General features: G+C 45.9%; 1 protein-coding gene across 1 annotated transcript; it reads left to right on the top strand.

Annotated features, from left to right (window-relative positions):
- The first annotated feature begins 979 nt into the window (after positions 1 to 979).
- On the top strand, positions 980 to 21,524 carry DHRS7C (dehydrogenase/reductase 7C). The gene is made up of 7 exons (XM_077163128.1): positions 980 to 1,121; positions 1,341 to 1,500; positions 12,995 to 13,107; positions 13,804 to 14,014; positions 15,024 to 15,116; positions 20,182 to 20,337; positions 21,265 to 21,524. Exons 2-7 carry the CDS (start codon positions 1,347 to 1,349, stop codon positions 21,471 to 21,473), a joined length of 936 nt encoding a protein of 311 aa, XP_077019243.1. The 5' UTR covers positions 980 to 1,121; positions 1,341 to 1,346; the 3' UTR covers positions 21,474 to 21,524.
- Positions 21,525 to 23,101: the final 1,577 nt, after the last annotated feature.

The following is a 23,101-nucleotide window of genomic DNA, read 5'->3' as shown; positions in this document are numbered from 1 at the left end:
CAATCCCCAAAAGCCTGGGGAACCCTTGCCACAAATTAGCCCATCATTACCATTTGTCTTCTGGTTTGTGACAGTTTGAGCAACTGAACTAGATTTTAGCTCCTCATGTCACTCCATTTCTAATCCCATCGAGTTGTCTTATGTAATTAAAATGTTTAACGCTTGGGATAAATTCTTCGTTTTCTTAATCATAAATTGATAGCAATGGTATCATCTTGTGGCCAGGGCCTGCACTAGGCTAATGGCACACACTGTCTCATTTCATCCTCCCAACAGCCCTGCCGGATAAGACTGTTCTGCCCATTTCACAGATGAGGACTCTTAGGAGAGGTGAGACAACCTGGCTAATGACAAACACTGCGGGGGTGTGAGGGTAGTTCAGTGGTAGAATTCCTCTCATGTGGGAGACCCAGGTTCGATTCCCGGCCCATGCACCTCCCCAAACAAAACAAACAAGCAAACGAACAAACGAAAACAAACATTCAACAGAATGGTGCTGCAATAAGGGGACACTCAGATGGAAAAAGAATGAAATGTGACCCCCGCAATACAGCATACAAAGAAAAAAAAAAAAAACACTCCCAAGTCTGAACTCTTTTCAGTATTCCAAGTGATGCCTCCAAGTTGCTCATTCTGCAACAGTCTTCATTCTGTTTAACAGTTGTTCTGTGCATTTCTTCTCCAACAGGAAAGGGACAGCTGGATGTCTCACTGCTACTCTAGTCTGAGCTACCTGGAAGCGACTTAATAAAAACTGTGATGGGTCAGGCAGATTTGTGCTGAAATTCCCAAGTTCTGAGCCCTCATTCTCACCTGCAAACTGCAGAGGAAACGTCTAACCATCAAGGAAGCCAGACGCTTTAAAGACCTTGGCAAGAGCCCTGAAATCAGACCCGGCCAGCATGTGTCCCTGGATATCAGAATAGGCACTATATTTACCCTGAAAAGCCCTTTAGTGGAACTGAGAGTTATAAATAGCCACTAGGGCCCAAGCAATTGGCCTTAGCACATGGATTTCCTTCCAAAGATGCAGACCCAATTTAATTAAATTTGTTAATTAGCCTTTGGGGAGGGCAGCCCCACCCCCCACCCTGGATTCGGGTTTTGTTTTTGGAGACACCGTGAGTAATTTCCTATTCTCTGAACATTTGGGGTGATCAGCATGCTCATGGGGTGCTCAACTCAGAAGCTTGCACAGAGCCAGGCTCCCTGGAGAGGAGTGTCTAGGGCTCAGTGCACAGATGAATGTACCTGGGTAGCCTCGGGTATCCCCTGCCCAAGCTATCGCAATCAGGGTCTCTCTGCAAAACCAATTATATTTTTACCTTGTTTGTGCTCAGAACAAGATGGGAGTCGTGATTGTGCTTATGCTGCCTCTGCTGCTTCTGGCCATCAGTGGCCTCCTCTTCATTTATCAGGAGGTTTCCAGGCTGTGGTCAAAGTCGGTTGTGCAGAACAAAGTGGTGGTGATCACCGATGCCATCTCGGGACTGGGCAAGGGTAAGCTGGCTTCTCTTCCACCCGTGCCCGTCCCTGCCTTGCAGGACAAGAGGTGGCTAGGCGGCGCGTGGGCAAACCTGCTGGGCGGGGGTCAGTTCTGTGCTCTCTTCCAGGGTCTGTCATTAACTGGTAAGTTCTACAGCTTCCTTTCCTGATAAATGAGGGGACCGGGATATCTGGGGTTGCAGATGTGATTTGTTTTACCTTCATGAGGTTTCCGGAAGGTTTGGAATGTAAAGCCCATCCTTGGCTGGGATGACAGAAGGTCACGAGCCCAGACTGGGAAGCTGGGTTCAATTCCTGGCTCTACCACCTCCTAGCTGTGTGATTTGGGCAGATGGCTTCACTTCTCTGCCTTGGTTTTCTCTTCTGTAAGCAGAGGATAAGATCATCCCTACTTTATAATATTTGTTGTGAGGAATAAATGAATTAGTACATGGAAGGCTTTTAGAATAGCCCCTAGCAATATAGTGGAAAACACTCACATGTTAGCAATGATGCGAACGAATGATTTATTTATTTATTTTGGAAGTGCATGGGCTGGGAATAGAACCTGGGTCTCCGTCATAGCAAGCGAGCATTCTACTATTGAGCCACCCATGCACTCTAAGGAATGATTTTAGGCAGAACACACATGCTTCAGGGTGCCACACACCCACTAATCACAACTGTGTCACACGTGCCTGCTTCTCTAAACCATATTGCCTCCTGGCCCTAAAGCCATTTTCATTTACAACCCCTAAAGTAGATGGTCTTGGAGAGCATCCATGGATGACATCCGTGAGATGAGGGGTAGGACATGTCCTCAGGCTTGGAAGGTTCTGACTCTAACACTCCAAACAATGGTAGGGCAATTTTTTCTGCTGTCTTGTTAGGTCTACTCAAGCCCAGAGCATATACGCCCAAACATTCATGAGGTCATTGAACAGCATTTGCTGAGACCATTTTGTCACTAGCAAGCATTGCCTCCCCTGAATTGTCCCCCTGGGGACTTACTTTCCCAGTGCTGCCCCTGTGGTACATGTGTTACTTCTTGCTTGGAACTTGACCTCTGAGCATAGGCTCATTCTCTCGACATTCCCAGTGGGAGCCAATGTGCATGCTTTGAGGGTGGGTTTGATTTCAATGGAAGGTCAAGTTGGGTAAATCATATAAGACAAAACCAACCACAGCAAAGTGTAAGGCAGATAGATAAGTTCTCTCAGTGGCTCCTAAATGGATTCCGAGGCAACCCCCAAAGAGGACATCAGCATCATTAACATCAGTACTCAAAAGGAGTGAGATAGGAGGATGCAAACCAAACTGCTATAAAGCAAGCCAGAGCACACGCATTTGTCAATCAGACCAGGTATAAGGCAACAGGATATGAAGGTTGCCCTGGGGAATTGGAGGGAAGATGCCTACCGAAAGGCATTCAGAGCCCAAGTCTTTGGGAAAACCTTGTTCTCCAAATGGAACATGTCCATCTAGCCTCAGGCCAGGTTGCCAATGTGCAAGCCAAATGCACCCTTCACCATAAGCCTTCTGGTCACCTTAAATGCCCTTGGATAGTGGAGAATCTGCCTCTTGTTCTAAACACTATTAGCACCCTTCTCACACTGTCCTGCATTTTTAGTGTCTTTCCATTGGTCCACTAGACACAAGCTCCCTGATGGTGGAGCCTGTGTTTTGGTTCACCCTGGTAACCTCAGCATGTAGCTCAGGCACACAAAACACACACACACACACACACACGCACACACACACACACACACACACACACATTTAATGACTAGTCTCTAAAAGTGACCATGTGACAAGTAAAGGCCCTTGTTTGGATAAGTGTATTCTTGTATATTTGTTTCATTGATTTCCAGATCAATTACAATATGGTCTAATATGAAAAACGTATAACTTTAATTCTTTTAAATGTGTTGAAGTTTGTTTTGTGGCCTGGGATATAGTCTGTCTTGGGGAACGTTGCATGGGTGCTGGAAAGAAATGTGCATCTGTTGTGGGTAGAGTGTCCCACAAATAACTTAGATCCTGTTGGTTGATGAGGTAATTCAGTTATATCCTTGTCTGGTACGTCTATGTGTAAGTAGTTCTGTGGCTGAGAGATGTATGTTTTTTTCAATAGTTCCAGGTATTTTTTTTTAATCTCAAAGACTAGTCTTTGTGACAACTACTGTCTGTGTTTTTTGTTTTTCACTTGAAAAAAAAATCTGTATCTTCTTGACCCACCCTGGAATAAAATGCAAAGCAGAAAAAACAAGTCCAAGTATTTAGAAGTAACTTGAGAAGCTGGGCGGGTGTGACCTTAAATAAATGCCTAGCTCAGCTATGCTGCTGATTGCAGAGATTCCAGGACCTCTCTGCTCCTTTTCTTGGGACCAAGGCAAGGAAAAGGGAAGGGCACTGAGTGGGATATGGGCTGTCCAAGCACACAGCAGGTCCCTGGCACCCAGTGGGGAACACTGGACAGCAGCAAGGAGATTTCCTAAGGAAATCAAACAAATCAACAATGATCAAGATACTTAACCTTTTCCCCAAACTTACACAATTCATCCAAGTCGGAAACTGTGTTATCTCGCATTCAGTGTAGCTAGAGCAAGAGTGACAGCTGTACCCTTACCTGCTGGTATTGAACTACTCCAGAGAATACCATCCAGAAATCAGCTCTGCCTGCATTTCAGCTTTTCAGAAATTGGGATGGTCGTCTTCCAATAAACAGCATATTACAACCACCACAGATCATCTGTTTGCATTTTAATGTCTCTGAAGTCAAGAAGCCTCTTACAATCCGATTGGATGACTTATGGAAGTAAGGGCTCCATTTATGTTTGTTGGGTGAGAAAAGAAAAAGCCTGGTGCCAGTGTGCTTGACACAAGATAAATGCTGAGCAACATTGTTAAAAAATAAAAATAAAAGTGAGTGGGTATACCTAAGGCCTGGCTTCAAGCAGAAAGGGTCCATTTTGGCATGGTGAGTCTGGCCTTATATGGAGGCTGCTCAGTGGACCCCAGGCTCCCTGGCCATTTGGGAAAGGCAAGGTGTAAGCTGAGAAGGAGGAAGTGGAGTGAGGGGAATGATCCTGGCTGCCTCTCCCAAGGAAGTCAAGATCAGAGGTTGGGTCTGGTTCCTTGTCACACGTTCCCCCACCCCCACCCCAGGGCCCCACTTGCAGATATATGCCATCGTCACAAGATGGAGGGAGAGCAGGGGTCCCTCCTCCCACAGGCTCCCGTCTCAGCAGTCGGGGGGCGGGGTTTGAGGAGGCAGCCTAGTACAGGACAGGACACCCTGAGCTGGACCCCAGAGTCTGGGGTTCAAGTTCCAGCTCCACCACTCCAGCTGTGGAACTCTGCACCCATCATTTAAACACCAAACCTCACCTCTCTGATTTGGAAGATACGACCATTTTTGCACACTCCTAGTATGGTTGCTACTGCTACACAGAATGACAGGTGATCCTCTGAAAGGCGAGGCTGCTTCCCTCTCAAATGGGGTTTCTTTTAGTGAAGGCTAGTATTATAAAAGTTATATGTATTAAAAAGAATGTTTTATGTAGAAAGAACATAAAAACACACTTAGGACCTCACTCACTCAGAGACACCCTTTGCAAACACTTTATTCTCCTTCAGCTTCTTTGCTTATGATGCTTAAATGTGCAGGCAGTTAGTTACAGAGCAAACACAAGCCAAGGGCTGTCATGAGAGCGCCACCTCTGCCTTTTTCAAACTGATTCAGAGAGGAGGCTCCTTCTGTTGGCCTTGATAAGAAATCAGGTTACTGATTTTAGTCACTTAAAGCCCCACGACACGGCATTGATTCAGAAACTGGGACATCAGTCCATTACATATCAATTCAATTTCCACTGCCTAACGTTAAAATTTCTTTCCACTTCTCTATTTCTATGGCAAGCTGCAGGCCAGCTCTGGCTGTCTCTGGGAGAGCAGGAAAATCTTATCTGACTGATGCTTCAGGCTCCGAGGGCCTGTTACATGTTTACAACTGAGCCTGATTCTCCCTCTTGTGGGCGCGTTCACTGACCTCAGGAGTTCCTCCTTGGCAATTTCACCTGCATCCTCTGTGAATGCAGCATTTCCTCCAGCTGCTCGCTCCCCACACCACCCGTGGTGTGGGACAATCTTCACATGCGTGTGCTCTTTTGGAGTTTGTCTTAGTTTGCCAGGCTGCTATGACAAAAACCAAACGATGGGTTGGCGTAAACATCAAGCATTTATTTTCTCACTGCTTCAGAGGCTAGATGTCCAAAATCAGAGCATCAGCAGGACCACGCTTGCCGCAGTCCTTGGGGTACCTACGACCGTGTAGGGATGTGCTTGCTGCCCCACAGTGGCTTTCTTTGACTTCTTTTTCCAAGGCCTCCAAACAAATGGACTCAGCTGGGCCACACCTACAGGCTCTTCCCAGATCGTATTCACAAATGAGTCCACAGGTCAACGATAATACATCTTCAAAGGCTCCTAGTTACAAAAGAGTTTCACACCCACAGGAACTCGTAGTAAGAATGTGTCTTTGAGGAATAAATTGAACTAAGGATACAAAAGACCTATACAAGGAAAACTACAAGAAATTGCTAAAGGAAATCACAGAAGACCTAAATAAATGGAACGGCATACCGTGTTCATGGATTGGAAGACTAAATATAGTTAAGATGTCAATTCTACTTAAATTGATTTATAGATTCAATGCAATACCAATGAAAATCCTAAAAACTTACTTTTCAAAAATAGAAAAACCAATAACCCAATTTATCTGGAAGGGCAAGTTACCCAGAATAGCTAAAAATATCCTGAAAAAGTAAAATGAAGTTGGAGGTCTCACACTATCGGATTTTAATGTGTATTATGAAGCTACAGTGGTCAAGATAGCATGGAACTAGCATAAAGATAGCTATACTGACCAGTGGAATTGAATAGTGTTCAGATATAGACCCTCTCATCTGTGAAAAATTGATTTGCTAAGGCAGTCAAGCCAACTCACCTGGGACAGAGCAGTCTCTTCAATAAATGGTGCTTGGAGAACTGGATATCCATATGCGAAAGAATGAAAGAGGATCCTATATCTCACACCCTATACAAAAATTAACTCAAAGTGAATCAAAACCCTAAACATTAGATCTCAGACCACAAAACTTTTAGAAGAAAATGTAGTGAAATATCTCATAAATCTTATAATAGGAGGTAGTTTCCTAGATCTTACACCCAAAGCCCAAGAATTGAAGAAAGAAATAGATAAATGGGAACTCCTTACAATTAAACACCTTCATGCATCAAAGAACTTTGTCAAGAAAGTAAAAAGACAGCCTACACAATGGGAGTCAATGTTAGGAAATGATAGATCAGATAAGGGTCTAGTATCCAGAATATATAAAGAGATTGTTCAACTCAATAACAAAAAGACAAAAAACCCAATTCCAAAATGGGCAAAAGACATGAACAGACACTTCTCAGCAGAGGAAATACAAATGGCTAAGAGGCACATGAAAAGATGCTCAACTTCCCTGGCTATTAGGGAAATGCAAACCAAAACCACAATGAGATATCATCTCACACTCACCAGAATGGCCATTATCGATAAAATAGAGAACAACAAGTGCTGGAGAGGATGCGGAGAAAGAGGCACACTTATCCACTGTTGGTGGGAATGTAAAGTGGTCAAATGCTGTGGAAGGCAGTTTGGCGGTTCCTCAGGAATCTAAGTATAGATTTGCCATATGATCTGGCAATACCATTGCTAGGTATCTATTCAGAGGACGTGAGGGCAAGGACACAAATGAACATTTGCACACCAATGTTTATAGCTGCATTATTTACAATTGCCAAGAGATGGAAACAGCCCAAATGTCCATCAACAGATGAGTGACTAAACAAGCTGTGTTATATACATAAGATGGGATATTATGCAGCTACAGAATAAAGTCATGAAGCATGTAACAACGTGGATGGACCTTGAGGACATTATGCTGAGTGAGATTAGCCAGAAACAAAAGGACAAATACTGTATGGTCTCACTGATATGAATTAACATTAGTGAATGAACTTGGAGAATTTCAGTTAAGGACAGAGGCCATCAGGAGCTAGAAATAGGGTAGATATTGGGTAATTGGAGCTGGAGGGATACAGATTGTGCAACAGGACTGATTGTAAAAACTCAGAAGTGGATAGCACAATACTTCCTAATTGTAGCACAATAAAGTTAGTACACCGAATGAAGCTGAATGTGAGAATGATAGAGGGAGAGGGGCTGGAGCACAAATGAAATCAGAAGGAAAGTTAGACGATAAAGACTGAGATGATATAATCTAGGAATGCCTAGAGTGTACAATGATAGTGACTAAATATACAAATTAAAAAATATTTTTGCATGAGGAAGAACAAAGGAATATCAATATTGCAGGGTGTTGAAAATAGATGATAATTAATATTTTAAAACTTTAACTTATGTGTGAGATTAAAGCAAAAAATATTTGGTACAAAATTTATATTTTGACTAGTGCATTTCCTAATATAACTTATATGGACAGTTTAATTGAACACCATAAATACATGGAACCTTGAACAGAGCATGAGATTTTGAAAGTTTGCCCAGAGTTATGCCCTGATAAATCCCAGAGTGATTTGAACAGTGAATAAAAAAGTATTTGCAAAGTCCCCTTCGGGGAATGGCAAGAAAGGGGGAAAATTCAACTCGCCATTTGGAGAACTCCTGATATTCACACAAGCAGTGGGGACAACCAAATCAATAGTCTGAGCCCTCAATCTTGAGGTTTGTTCCTATGAAACTTAACCCCACAAAGGATAGACTAAGCCTACTTAAAATTAGGCCTAAGAGTCACCCCCCAGACAACCTCTTTTGTGCTCAGATGTGGCCACTCTCCCAGCTAACCCACAAGCAAACTCACCGTTCTCCCCTTCTCTACGTGGGACATGAATCCCAGTGGTGTAAACTTCCCTGGCAACGTGGCACAGAAATCCTAGAATGAGCTGGGACTCAGCATCAAGGGATTGAGAAAGCCTTCTCAACCGAAAGGGGAAAGAGCGAAATGAGACAAAATAAAATGTCAGTGGCTGAGAGATTGATTTCAAACAGAGTTGAGAGGTTATCCTGGAAGTTATTGTTATGTATTGTATAAGATATCCCCTTTTCAGATTAAGGTGTATTAGGCTAGAGGGAAGTACCTGAAACTGTGGAGCTGTGTTTCAGTAGCCATGTTTCTTGAAGATGATTGTATAATGATAAAGCTTTTGCAATGTCACTGCATGATTGTGAAAACCTTGTGTCTGAGCTCCTTTTATCTACCATATGGACAGACGAGTAAAACATATGGATTAAAAATAGATAAATAATTGGGGGAACAAGTGTTAAAATTTAAAAAGTATATATATTGGAGAGATGGAAATACTAGTGGTCAATGAGAGGGAGGGGTAAAAGGTATGGTATGTGTTTTTTCTTTTTCTTTCTTTTTCTGGAGTGATGCAAATGTTCTCAGAAATGATCATGGTGATGAATATACAACTGTGTGATGATATTGTGAGCCATTGATTGTACACCATGTATGGAATGTTTGTGTATTAAGAATGTATGTGCTTGTGCATTGCTGTGTCAATACAAATTTTTTTTTTAATTTTAATTTTTGAAAAAAATAAATAAATTGCCAAGCTCCAGAAAAGAAAAACAAACAACCAAAAGAATATGTCTTTGGTTAGGCTACATGACTCAGCCTACTGCAGAGTTCTCTGGGGCAGAATTCTAAAGAGCTCCCAACCATTTCTCTCTCCTCTCTCTTTTCTCTGTCTCCCTCAGTTGGCCTACTTTTGGTCCATGAGAAACGGTGGTGAATTCTTTGGGCTTGCAGCAACCGCCCCACCCCTACCCCCTCAGGCCCCCGTCTCTGCCCCCAGGGCAGGTGACCAGCCCCAACCAATCTTGCTCATTAGATTTCCCAGGTGTGACTTAGAAATCAGCCAGGTGCCCAGCACAGGGAGCTCAGGTGCTGCTGATCACAGGGTCGCCCCCGCGCACCCCCCACTACCCTCCCCCCCGCCACGCGCTCCTCTCTAGGCCCACTCCCATCCCTGGCCCGGGGTGAGGGCTCACGTACAGTTCTCTCCAAGTCTTTCTTGATCCATTTATGTCCTCTTTTTGGGTTAACAGAATTTAGCTTCATAAAACAGGGGTTCAGTTATTTCCTTTGAAAATCTGCATCCCGGATTGGCACTTAACTTGGGAATTTTATGTCTATTTGAGTCAGCATCTCAAACTTCCAGTTTAGGATCCTGGTATGTACAGAAATATAAAATTAACATTCGATTACACACACATACACATACATACATACACACCATTCAGTTTATGGCATCACATTAGACATACTGTTTTATATTTTTTTGTCTTTTTTTATTGAAACTTACTAAATCTTGAACTTCTTTCCATGTCAGTAGATTCATTTCTGCAATATCATTTTAAGAGCTTCAATCAAATATTTTATGTATAGATATACAATAACTTACTTAACCAATCTCCTATTATATTGGACAATTATCTCCAACTTTTTACCAGTATAAATGGTACTAAGATAAACAAGATTATACCTGTGTCTATACAGACACTCTTAATTATCTCCTTAGATTAATGTCCATAAATGAAATCGTTGGGTCAAAGACTGCATTTGGTTTCAACAACACTGTCAAATTCTTCCTCTAAAACACTGCAGCAATTCATGCTACCACTAGCAGTGGTGGTAAGCCCCTTTTCTCATCTTACCAAGACTAAATAGCGCAGTTTTTTACTTTATTTCTTATGTTAAAATTAGGGTGCACAGGTAGTTCAGTGGTCCTGCCTTTCATGCGGGAGACCTGAGTTTGATTCCCAGACCAGGCACCCACCCCAAAACAAAACAAAAAAAAATAGTGTCATGTTTTAATTTGCATCTCTTTATTATTGTCATTAAACTATCTGCATAGCTCTTTGCACCTCTTTTATAAATTGCGTATTCGTATCCTTAGCTAATTTCTTTGTTAGGATCCTTTTAAAAATGGATTTGTGAGCTTTTTTTATATTTCAAATAAATTAACCCTTTTCTGCCACGTACGTTTTCTCAGTTCATCCTGCCATTAATTTTATTTATTGTTTTTCTTATCAGGAAGGTTTTTTAAGGGTAAAATCTACAAATCATTTGTCATGGTTACTTCCTTTGATGCCATGCTTATAAGACTTTCCCCAATTAAAGGTTATATAGTCATCTCTACTTTTTTCCAGTTCTTTTATGGTTCTGTTTTTACATTTAACTATTTAACACATTTTGGTGTAATACATCTAGCTCTTCCTTCACCCCCACAAATAGTTTTACGCAGTCCAAATACCATCACTTTAAATAATACATTCTTTTTCCACTGATTCAATATGCCAATTTTATCATATACTAAATTTTTATTAAAACTTGGCTCCGTTTATATTAGGATTTCTATCTATACTTGAACCATTAAGGCTCAGCTTTAATTTCTGTGGATTGATAATATATTTTAATGACTGGTAAATTTAGTCCATCCCCATTATTGCTTTTCAAGATGTTCTTTGCTTTTCTGCATGTATATTATTCTAAATAAAGTTTGTAAATTATTCCAAACATAGTTTAGAATCTTTCCATCGCTTTCCAACACCTATTATTCCATGAAATTAAATGGATATCAATGGACATCTCTATTGAATTTTCCCCTCCAGAATCATCATGGATGACCCCTTTCTCAAGAAAACACCAGCACCCAGAGAAGTCTCCCATCCCCTACGGTCCTAACAACTCAAGTTGACCCTGCTAACACAATTCTCCAGTCAGGTTTCCCTAAGTGCAGAACAGATCACAGCTGCCCTCCTTCCAGTCATACCTCCATGCCTGTTTTTAGACCATTCTGAGATTTCCCATCCTTGGACCTTTCCCTCTTCTCTCAGTCCCTCCTGCCATCACTCCTCCCACCAGCTGGCTTGGCCTGCATGGTTCAGCACCTCAACTGCTCTCTCTCCTATGCTGCAATTCCCCTGCGTATAAGACCCACTTACCAACCACCGCCCAACTGCCCTGCTCCACTGGCTCCTTATCTCCTCTTCAGCCAACACCGCTGAGTCCTGCAGGAGAAATCACACAACCCTAAGCTCACATTGTGCCTTGAACTCACAATATCCAGCTTCCAGTGGGGCTCGGTGATACTCAGCTATCCTTTGGTATCCTTGGCCAGTCTGGGTCCATTGCCTTCTGGTATAAAATGGGGGCAATAGGTGCCCACCTGTCAGAGGTGCTGTTAGTGCTCCAGTAACCTGCCCAGTTACCAAATTTCCAGGTGCTGTTGAGCATGGACTCTGCTGCCTTCCTGCTGCCCCTTTCCCCAGAGACCTGCCCTCTGCCAGTGGATGTCGCTTTGCCCAGGAGTTATACACCTTATTCACCCGCCCTGGAAGGTGGCAGCCCATAATCAATGACTGATTGATTCAGGTATCCAAAAGGCTTGTCCTCTTGCCTCCAGATGGTACGGCTCTGCAGTTGAGTATGCACTCTAGAACCCTCTTTGGATCAAGTCAATACCGGACTTTATCTGAGACCACATCCTTGCCTGGCACCTTTCCCTGCCCTATCCTCCTTCCGCCACTCCCCAGCAGGTTTTTTCTGAAGCACACTCCTTAATGAAGCCTGGTCACCTGAATCCCCGTCTCGGGCTCTGCTTCCAGGGAGCCTGACTCAATATTCTACCTCATGAGATCCTACCCAGAGAAACAAATGAGCTCATGCATGTGAAGTCCTTTTGCAATACCTAGAACAACTAAACTCTCAAAATATGTCAGCTTTTGTGGTTTTTAAGCATTGATGTTATTGCTACAGAGAAACAAATGAGCTCATGCATGTGAAGTTCTTTTGCAGTATCTAGAACAAGTAAACTCTCAAAATATGTCAGTTTTTTTGTGGTTTTTAAGCATCAGTGTCACGCTGTGTGTCCACCAGCCATTACCCAGTTGAGAATGTCCTAAGTTGGATGAGTCAGGAATTAGTTCAGAGTAAAATTCATTAGACAGAAAATGTTTACTTTTTAATAAGAAGAGCCCTGACTAGGGTATCTAGCCGCAGAGAAAATATGGGTGACATTTAGTCTGAGAAGACACAATGGCTCTTCCTAACATCTTTAGATTTAGGTATATTTAGAGTTGTGGACATGGTGATGCTTCTGTCAAGTTAAGGAAGAATGTTCTCATAATCTGGACTATCTGATGATGGAAGGGGTTGTTGTGTCACCCAACCTTGCACTCCCCATCAAAGGAAGCAACCAAGCTGAAGTTGGTAACTAGAAAAAATTCCAGCACTGGAGGGGGTTGAATGAAATTACCTCTAAAGGACCTCGTGGCCCTAAGATTTTTGAATTCTTGGATTTGTAAGGGAGGGGGCTTACCATCAGTGGTACCATCCACACAGTGCCCCCTGCCCTCTCTCCTTCTTCCCCACAGAGTGTGCGCGAGTGTTTCACACTGGCGGAGCCAGGCTGGTGCTGTGTGGAAAGAACTGGGAGAGGCTGGAAATCCTATATGATGCCTTGATCAGTGTGGCTGACCCCAGCAAGGTAAGGTTTTCTGGCAATTGGTTTGGGTAACTCCTGGGTACCCTTTGCCTTCATTGATTATTGAGGCAACTCTTTGGCCCTGTGGGTTCCTTCGGCAGGATGAGATTTAGAGAGTTCTTGGTGGAATGTAAGCCAAAGGTTCCACTATCATGACACAGGCACGTCTACTGATCAGAAGGGGTCACTTATTTTTGGCCACTCACCCATGCCAAAGAGATGTTCTCTATGCACTGACCTTCCCCCACCCATTTTGTCCAAAAACAATATGTGACTGCAAATTATTGTGGCGGATTTTCTTATGGCTTGTCAGTCTGTTTGGAAAACAGTTTTCAAAAAAGAGCTCAGAAATGTTTAAGTCATGACATCACTACTGGAATAAGTGCAGTCTCCAAAAGGGGCAACTGTGAAGGGTGCTAGTCATTTGGATTTATCAATTCTGACACTTTTGCCCAAAGTTCAGAATCATTGCTATATATTCATATTTAGGGTTTGTGGATGTTGTTGTACCAATTCCCGAGAATGGATTCTCCATGAATCTCCTTCCCAACCTGAATCATTTCTGCATTTTCCTCTTTGCTTTTTTTTGCAGTCTTTCCATGAGCTCGAAATTTCAAAAGGGTGGCTAATATATTGTAGGGCCCCAGTTCTGGGATCAGGAGGTATTCCCACACCTTGATTCTCTCATTGCCTCCACAGACATTTACCCCAAAGCTGGTCCTCTTGGACCTCTCAGATGTCAGCTGTGTACAGGATGTGGCAAAGGAGGTCCTGGCCTGCTATGGCTGTGTGGACATCCTCATCAACAATGCCAGCATGAAGGTGAAAGGACCTGCCCATAAGATTTCTCTGGAGCTCGACAAAAAGATCATGGATGCCAACTACTTTGGCCCCATCACATTGACCAAAGGTCTCGTGAGTTTGACATTTCCCTGGACCACCAGCTACTAGGGAGGGCTTGTTACATAGCCTGGCTGTCATCCAATTCTGTATGGAGCACCTGGGTTCCCTTCATGAAAATCCCTATTATTTGGCGAAAGCTTTCAGAGTTCTAAGTGTAACTGTAGATGAAAGAAAGATCATGAAAGTATCTTACTGACATATTCCAACCTCCTTGTGTTTAAACCCGCCCTCCCCACCCAGGGCCTGCTCTTTACCTCTCTCCCTCTTATTTAAATCCACAGTCCCCCCTCCCATCCCATTTGGCACCTCCGGACTATTGCCTGCATCCTTTGCATATTTTTCATATCAACTTTGCATTTGGTCTGCTCCTAATTAGGGGAGACAGTCACTCTTCAGGATGATGGGCAAGTGAGATTCTGTCCTCAGAATTGAAGGAAAATAATTTATCCCCAAACTGCAAGAGACCCAATATACAGAGACAGAAGTCAGGAGGATGTGCCCCTTCAAAGGGTAAAATGTCGGTTCCCGTGTGGACCTGCTGAGTGCGAGGCAGGTCCAGAAAACACCCAGGTGGAGTTTCTCATGGGCAAGTTCACGTGCAGATCTGAAACCTGGGATGGTGGAGCTAGAGACATTCACAGATTAGAACCAAGAGTTGAAGCATCCTCCCACCCCACCCCCCAAAAGAATAACATTTTATCAAAACAGAACTCAAGAGGGAGAATGCAAGCATGGAGGATACCTATAGTCTGATGCCCAAACAGAGGCTGAGAAGGCACCCTCTTAGGTGTTGGGGGAAAAGCAGGGTCACCGACTCTTTACCTGGGCACTGATGCTGGCCCACTCTTTGGAGATACTGGACTAATTGACTTCCAGGGTACTTTTCCTGCTGCAATCTAATTACCAGGAGGTCCAGGAACGACATGTGATGGAGGGGAGTGTCGGGAAAGGGTCTGCGTGCCATCACCTGCTGAGGTCTCAGATTTTTAACAGTGAATCCTTGTCCTGTTTTCCAGCCCTGCTTCCCGACATGATCTCCCGGAGAACAGGCCAGATTGTGTTGGTGAATAACATCCAAGGGAAGTTTGGAATCCCGTTCCGTTCAGCTTGTAAGTTGCTAAGACCAAAAATGTCTTCTTCAGAGATGTTCTGTCTAGGACTAGGCATATGCTTGGTGGGGGCAAAGGCAGTCTGCTGTTTTCCTTTCATCTCTTCAATTCCCATGTTTCAAGCACCCTTGGCATGTTGGGCACTGTGGGAGACAGTGAGACGTAAAAAATAAGGTCCTTCTCCCAGGCAGTCAGAATGTGAGCTGGGTCAATGTCAGATGAAGGTCACACTTCTGACAAATTTACTCCAGAACCAGCTCCAATGCCCCTTCATCCAAGAAGATATCCTTCAAGAGCAGGAAAGGTGACAACCAGGAAAGAAAACATGGGAGAAAATAGGGAGAGGGATGGGAGAGGTTCTGAGGAAGGAAGAGGAAAGGGGGCAGAATTCCAGGGAAGGGGAAACTCCAAAAGTGAGTCTTCTAAAAACTCTAAGGAGGTATGTGTTCATGAGTATATGTTCATGGGATCCATTTGGAAAAACTGTAGAGACATTCTCACCTCCCACAAGTTAGGTTTTTGGATGGCAGGGAGCATGCCTTATACATTTCTTTATTGCCCAGAGCATCTTGAGCAAAACAGGATGTAATTGATTGAAAGGTGGCAAGGAAAGGAAAGGGAAGAAGGAAAGAAAATGGGTAGGTCCCTGTTTTATAGTTTCCCAGGCTGCTGAAGCAAATACCACACAATGGGTCAAGTTGAACAATGGAAATTTATTAGCTTTTGGTTTTGACATTGAGAAAAATTCCAAATCAAGGCATCATCAAGGCAATGCTTTCTGCCTGAATACTCTGGCATTTGGGGGCTGGCTGCTGGTGATCCCTGGCTCCTCTGTCACATGGCAGTGTCTCCTGTCTCTCCCTTATCTTGTGAGTTCTGTTGACATCCAGTTTCTCGCTTCCTATGGCTCTCTTCCTCATGTCTGCATTCATTCCATTTACAAAGGACTCCAGTCATAGAAATAGGACCCATCCTTATTGGACTGGGTCACACACACATTAATTGAAGTAATCCCATCAGAAGGTTCTACTTAAGATGGGTTCACACTCACAGGAATGGAGTAGATTTAAGAACGTTTTTCTGGGGTACATACAGCTCCAAACTTCCACAGTCCCTAACAATGTTTCACACTCTTCTCCTTTGCATTAGTCAGGTTAAGCCTAAGAATGAAGATGTTTACTTCTCTTTCATGTAACAATCTCAATGTGAGAGGACCAGGTCAGCAGGCACTGCTGTTCCATATGGTCATTTGGGCCCCCATGACCATGCCAAGCTATTTCTTAGACATCATCTTCTGTTTGGTTAAAGCTAGGTCCCCACCCCATCTGGGTTCTGGCTGGCAGGAAGAGGGAAGAAGAGAGTTGAGGAGGCCCAATGTCTAAAGCCCCAACCCGAATTAGCATTCATCACTTCTGCTCACTTCCTATTGGTGAGAACTGAACTAGTGAACAGCTCACCTAACTGCAACGGACATGGGAAGGGCTGTTACCTGTGGGCCCAAGAAAGGAGGGATGGAGTTTTGTCCACACTCAGCAGAGTTTGCCACTTTCCTCTTTTTCCTCTCTTCCCCAGCTCATTTATGAATCTCACCACTTTTCCTTGTACTTTTAAACTCTCTTTACATGTTATTTCCAGTAACTTTTTATTTTTTTGCTCTATGCCTTTGCTTTAGGCTGCTAATACAAGTATCATACAGTGGGTTGGCTTAATAATGGGAATTTATCGGCTCATGGTTTCAGAGGCTAGAAGGTTTAACTCCTCCCAGGGTCAGTATCTTCCAACTGGCCAGCATTCTTCGTGCTTCCTTGGCCTTTCCATCACATGGCAATGAACACAGGTGCATCTTCCCCTTACTCTCCCGGGTTCCATTGGCTTCCAGCTTCTGCCTGTTCTCTGTGGCTGTCTCCCTCTGCTGCCTTGTAGGATTAAGACTTGTCCTGATTCAACTGGACCACACCTTAACTGAAGTAACCTCATCAGAAGGTCCTATTTACAGTGGATTCACACCCACTGGACCAGGGGTTGGGACCTGAACATGCCTTTTGTAGGGAACATGATTCAATCCCCAATAAACTTCATTCATTCAGCATGTCTAAAACCAGGTGCTGGCATCACAGACAGAGGTAACATGGGAAACCTTGCCACTCGGTATTGCAATGGGCTCTTTGGTCACCAACCAATATGAGGCAAATATCTGGTTTCTTCAGAGCATTTTGCAATCACAGCAGCAGGGGTTAAGGATTATAACAAGGGCCATCTCCACCCCCCAGCCCCTCCCATCCCCCTGGCCATGGTCTGGCTTCTCTGCAACTAAGAAATTACAGGGTGCAGAATTTCCCACCTAAATGTCAGAACTAGAGAGATGCAACCACAGAGATGCAACTCAGGGTCAGCCCCAAGCCCTCCTCTTCCTCTGGGTTGGCTTCTGATAGGCACTGGAGAGGGAGGGCAGAGAAGTGGTCATCTGCCTCCAGAGGCACCCCTTCCTTCAGGCACCATCCCAGGTGAGGAGACTGGGGGCTCAGAGGCCCAGACCCAGACCCATGAGCCAGGCCCATCATGCCAAGTTTCCTTCCCGACACAGGCACACACCCCTCTCACTGCACTAACCACTCCCCATGGAGAATACCTGCCAGTGTCTGCCCTGCGCTGTGGGCTCCATGAGGGCTGAGCTTCTCCAACACACCTGTGCCTCATCAGTTCCCGCCCAGAGCTCAGCCTGGAGCGGGTGCCCCACCCACGCATGGTGAATGAATGACAGAATCGCTCAGTTGGTAGATAAGTGAACATCAAGCTGCTGAACCTAACTTTTTTTTAACTGTATTGAGATATAACATACATACCACACAATTTACTCTTCAGTCGCACAATTCAGGGGCTTTCGGCATATTCAGAGTTTGCATCCAACACCATCGTCAAGTTCAGAACATTTTCATTACTCTAAAAAGGAACCCCCATATCCCATAACATCACTCCCCAATACCCCCAGCCTCCCCAGTCTTGGTAACCTCTTACTACTTTCTCTCTACAGATTTTCCTATTCTGGATATTTCACAAATGGGATCATACAATATGCAATCCTTCATAACTGGATTCTTTAACATGATATTTCCATGGTGTGGTATGAATCAAAAATGCATTCCTTTCTAAGGCTGAAAAATATTCCATCATATGGATATACCACATTCTATTTATCTGTTGATGGGCATTTGGGGTATTTCCTCTGCTTGGCTGTTGATTAATGCTTCTATGGACAGTCACACAGAAGTTTTTATGTGGACATTGGATTTCATTTCTCTTGGGTGTATGCCTAAGAGTAGGACTGTTGTCACTTACATAACTCCATGTGTAACCATCTGATGCACTGCTGGACTGGTTTCCATGACAGCCACACCACTGTACATTCCCTCCAGCAATATACAAGGCTTCCAATTTCTCCACATCCTCACGAACATTTGTTATTGTCTATCTTTTTAATTCCAGCCATCCTAGTGGCTATGCAGTGGTATCACATTGGGGTGTTTGTTTTTCCCGTGGTAGCTATCATAACCCTTTATATGCAGGCAAAACTGGGTTCCCCATGAACCACAAGCAGAATGCTGAGGGAGGCGTAGGAGCCAGCAGGGCTGGATTCAAGTGCAAACTCTGCCACCTCTGGCTGTGCCACCTTGTACTTATCACTTAACCTCTCTGAGCTTCTTGTTCCTCATTATTCATAAAGTATCCCTCTTTATGCAGTGCATTAGTAACGAACCAGTGGCCTCACGCCACTGCAGGAAGGGGTTCAAATGGAATGACGCACATCATTCACTGTATAAACCATGCTGAGGCTGTCTCCAGATGGGTTTGCTTTGGCCAGCAGGAGAGTATTTTACCATTCGTTGCTTAGATATTGGGATATTTGCATAGAAAGCAGGATCTCCAGCTTCTCCTGAACAACCACAAGATCTAGGGCCAAGGACCCAGCGTCCTGAGTGGGGACAGTCACCAGAGCCGAGCAGAGTCACCCCCATAGATGAGCGTGCACTTTCCCGTTCGCCACAGTCCACCCGGGCTGCTCCTCTCCGTGTGTTCCCCAAAGACATTTTTAACTTGGGACCCTGCTGACAACTCAAGCAGTCATGAAAGCGCTGACCGCTTACCGAAGGGTTTCCACGCCCTGGCCCTGAGCGCCAAGCCTTACACGTCTTATCTTGTTGGGTCCTTACAGCAGCTCCCCGCCAGTGTCCCCATCCTACAGCTTCAGTACCTGCATTCCTGACCCTGTCCAGTGAGGCACGGGTTAGGCCTTCTAAAGAGCAGTCTGTGGGAGCATGCATGGAAAGGGGAGGGATTACCCCTGCTTCACCTTGGGAATCTTTGGAAAGGGAGCTGGGTCTGACTCTAAATATCTGGGCATCAAGACTTCATGGCAGTAGAGACCATGACATGTCCACCTACTGCCTCAGCCACACTCCAAAAAAATATAAAGTTGGGGTTCACTAACTCCACAGGTGGCTACAACTTCCCTAGACTTTAGAAATGTTCCCTTTTTGGAGAATTCCTGGAACTATTCTTGCTTGCCCAACCCACAGCCTCCACAATTTGAGTTGAATTTGGCAAGGAGATTACACAGACACCTTCTCCAAGGGAAAGGGGAGCAGGAAGTGGGAGGAAAGATTCATGTGCCAGGCACACCACAGCCACCAGCTGGCACTGGGACCTGGGACACATCCCCCAGGCGTCAGCCTTCCTGGGAAGGAAAGGGAGCACATGCTGGTGCCAGGCACTTTCCATACCTCTTCTCAATAACTTCCATTTTAAAGATCAGAAAACAGCTTCAGAGAGGGCAAGTGATTTGCCCAAGGTCACACAGCAGGCAGTTGGCTAAGCTGGATTCAGCCCAGGTTGTCCTCCTTCTACCACATTGCAGTGTCTCTGTTTCCTCCTTTGCAAGGTGTGGGCAGGGCCGAGGGACGTTGGAGGCCCCTTCTTGACCTTGTGGAATGTGGGGTGTCAGCATGTTGCCCAGGGAAGCAGGGCTGGACCCCTGCATGCACCACCCTCTGGCTGGCTTGTCTTCTAGATGCTGCCTCCAAGCATGCTGCTCTGGGCTTCTTCGACTGCCTCCGGGCTGAGGTGGAGGAATACGACGTCGTGGTCAGCACCGTGAGCCCCACCTTTGTCTGCTCATACCACGTTTATCCCGAGCAGGGAAACTGGGAAGCCTCCATTTGGAAATGTGAGACTTCAGGGGGAAGCTGGAGGGGCAGGGGCTGAAGAGGGCTCCTGGGGTGGGGGCCTCTGGGACAGTCTGCTTTCACTGGGCCCGGGCTGGGGGCTGTTCCCAAAGCATGAGACTGGGGGGGATGGGACCTCTGCAACCAGCTACCAGCAGGAAGAGAGAGTCACCCACAAGGGAAAGGACCGAGGCCCCACTGAACTCAGTAGCTCACTTGCTCTGTGATCTTGTTCAAGTACCTGAGCCTCAGTTTCCCCAGGAGTTGGTCTCCAGGAACTTTAAGAGTCTCGCTGTTCCCCTTTTTTCTTTGGAGGCAGCACAGAGTTGAGGTTAAGAGTCTGGAGCCAGAGTGCCTGCATTTGAAGCTTGCGTCTGCCACATGTTAGCACACAGGCAACTTAGCTTTAAATCTCTTTGCCTCAGTTTCCCCTTTAGAAAATGAGGGTTGGTGGTAATACCCCATGGGACTTGTTGGGGGATTGGAGGTCCAATGGCTCTGTGTAAAGACCTGGAACAACAGCCAGCACAGAACATGCTCTACCAACATACATTATCATTACGGGCATTCTAGAATACTCTAAGTGTGGACATGCTTGCACCTCGCCCAGGGCTCTAGGTCTAGATTGGGGGGCCAAGAGGACTCAATATGGGGGGCAGACCCTGTACTTTAGGGAGGTTCTTGGCAGGCATGGCTTCCCAGCAGCCACAGCCCGTGCCCCTGCGTTCATCTGGCCCTTTCTTATCTTCCAAGCTCTTCCGCACACCTTCGGTGGCACCTTCCCGCCTTCGCAGGTGAAGCAGCGGACGCTGGATGGGGGTGACGCGTCTCCCCCAGGGTCGCGCGGTTGCTGGGTGGCAGGGTCGGCTCTAGGGGCTCAGGTCCACGCCTCCCCTCTCTCGGGGCCTGCCCCGCCCGGGGCCTCTCAGTCTTTTTCAGGAAGCAGGTGTACGGGGTGCACCCCGTGGAGGTGGCCGAGGAGGTGATGCGCACCGTGCGAAGGAAGAAGCAGGAGGTCTGCATGGCCAACCCCATCCCCAAGGCCGCCATCTACGTCCGCACCTTCTTCCCGGAGTTCTTTTTCGCCGTGGTGGCCTGCGGGGTGAAGGAGAAGCTCAACATACCCGAGGAGAATTGACTACAGGAGGCCACGGGCGCAGTCCCATGGGAAATAAAGGCTTTCCCGGCAGGCGGCGGGTCTCCTGTCTTCTGGCGCCTCTGCACAGCCATGCTGCCCCTCGTCTGTTCCCTCTCAGGGCAGGGAACGTCCACCCGGAGTGAGAACGGCCCCCGCAAGCTGCAGGGCCTCCGGGGGTCTCCCACTCAGCCGTCCCTGGATACCCTTCTGGAAGGTTCTCGACTCTCCAAGGGTTGACACATGAGCAGAGAATAGGGGCCTCGAGGGCCCTAAACCCCCCACACCATGACGATCAGCCTGTCAGAGGCACACTCGGAAAACCACCTTCGTTTCACACCAGGGCGAACTGTCGCAGCCACCTTCCCACGGTAGAAGTGGGACCTGGCCACGCCTGAGGGGCAGCTCCGTCCACAGAACTTCCCCTATCGATGGAGAAGTTCTCTGTCTGAGCTGTCCGGCATGTCAGCCGCTAGCCACGTGTGGCTAAGGAAGCGCTGAAAATGCGGCTTAGCGCAACTGAAAAACGCGAATTTTAGAAATTTATTTAATTATTTTTTGATTTATTTAATTAAAAAAATAAAAACAGCCCCTAGCAGTTCCCATGCTGACAGCTCCACAGAACTGTGATTTTCCCACGCTTGGCAGCACATCACAATCACCTGGGCAGTGTTGGCTTGATGCCAGCCCCTCCCCCAGAGACTGATCTAATTAAAAGACTCCTTAGCTGATTCTAACGGGCAGCAAAGCTTGAGAACCTCTGCCCCAAGGTACCCACCTCCTTCCACCCCTTTCTGAAATTCTCAAAGCAAACCTCATTTTTAAACCGCCAGCCTGTGCTGTAGTGGGTGTTTAAGTTTGCGTAGTTTAGTTTTTCTTATACAAAACGATTAATTATTCTTGGGCTTCGGGAAAGTGTCAGGTGCTTTTATAGCCCTAATAATGCAACTGCTGATTCAGACTCTTCGAATATTTGTAGCCGAAGGAGGGCTCGAGTTCCTTCCCTGAACCTAAGTCACTTCCAAAATATATGCGTACTACATGCCTGTGGGCTTATGCAAAGCTGACTGCAAAAAAGCAAACCTCTGGGACCACAAAAGCACCCTGGAGCCCAGCCGGCCCCAGGACAGAGCTGAGGGTCACTGACCCGATGCTCAGAGCAGTGGGGCAGGTGTGGGTTGGAATTTAGGAGGGTCAGCTAAGCAGAGGCAGGGCTGGCCTGGAGTCAGCAAGTTAACTTTCTATCTTTGGGGAACTGCTGTTGCTTGGAGTGATGGGAGGTGTTGTAGGGAAGCTCAGACCAGAGCCAAAGAAGGGCTGGGGGGAGGAGCTATGGGAAGACAACGGGCAGCAGCAAGGTGGCAGAAACTTGAGTGGTGGCCAGAGAGCAGGGACGGTGGTTTGGGAAGAGGGGGCTGGAACCAGGGGGCGCAAGGGGCGCAGGAAGGCTGGGCTCCAGGCAGAGCTTGGCCATAACCCAGGCCATGGGGTCCTGCCCTGCTCCCTTTAGGACCCTGCCTGGTCTTAGGGGAGCTCCAGAGTGGGGACAAGGGAGTGATGGGAGTGATGGGGGTGCAGGGAGGGACTGAGGCTGGAACTGTTCACACTGGCACTAGAGATGCAACCTGGGA

The sequence above is a fragment of the Tamandua tetradactyla genome, chromosome 6, assembly GCF_023851605.1.
Source record: "Tamandua tetradactyla isolate mTamTet1 chromosome 6, mTamTet1.pri, whole genome shotgun sequence".
Classification (NCBI taxonomy): domain Eukaryota; kingdom Metazoa; phylum Chordata; class Mammalia; order Pilosa; family Myrmecophagidae; genus Tamandua; species Tamandua tetradactyla.
Note: the sequence above shows the minus strand (reverse complement) of the source record. Positions and strands in the feature narration are given on the sequence as shown.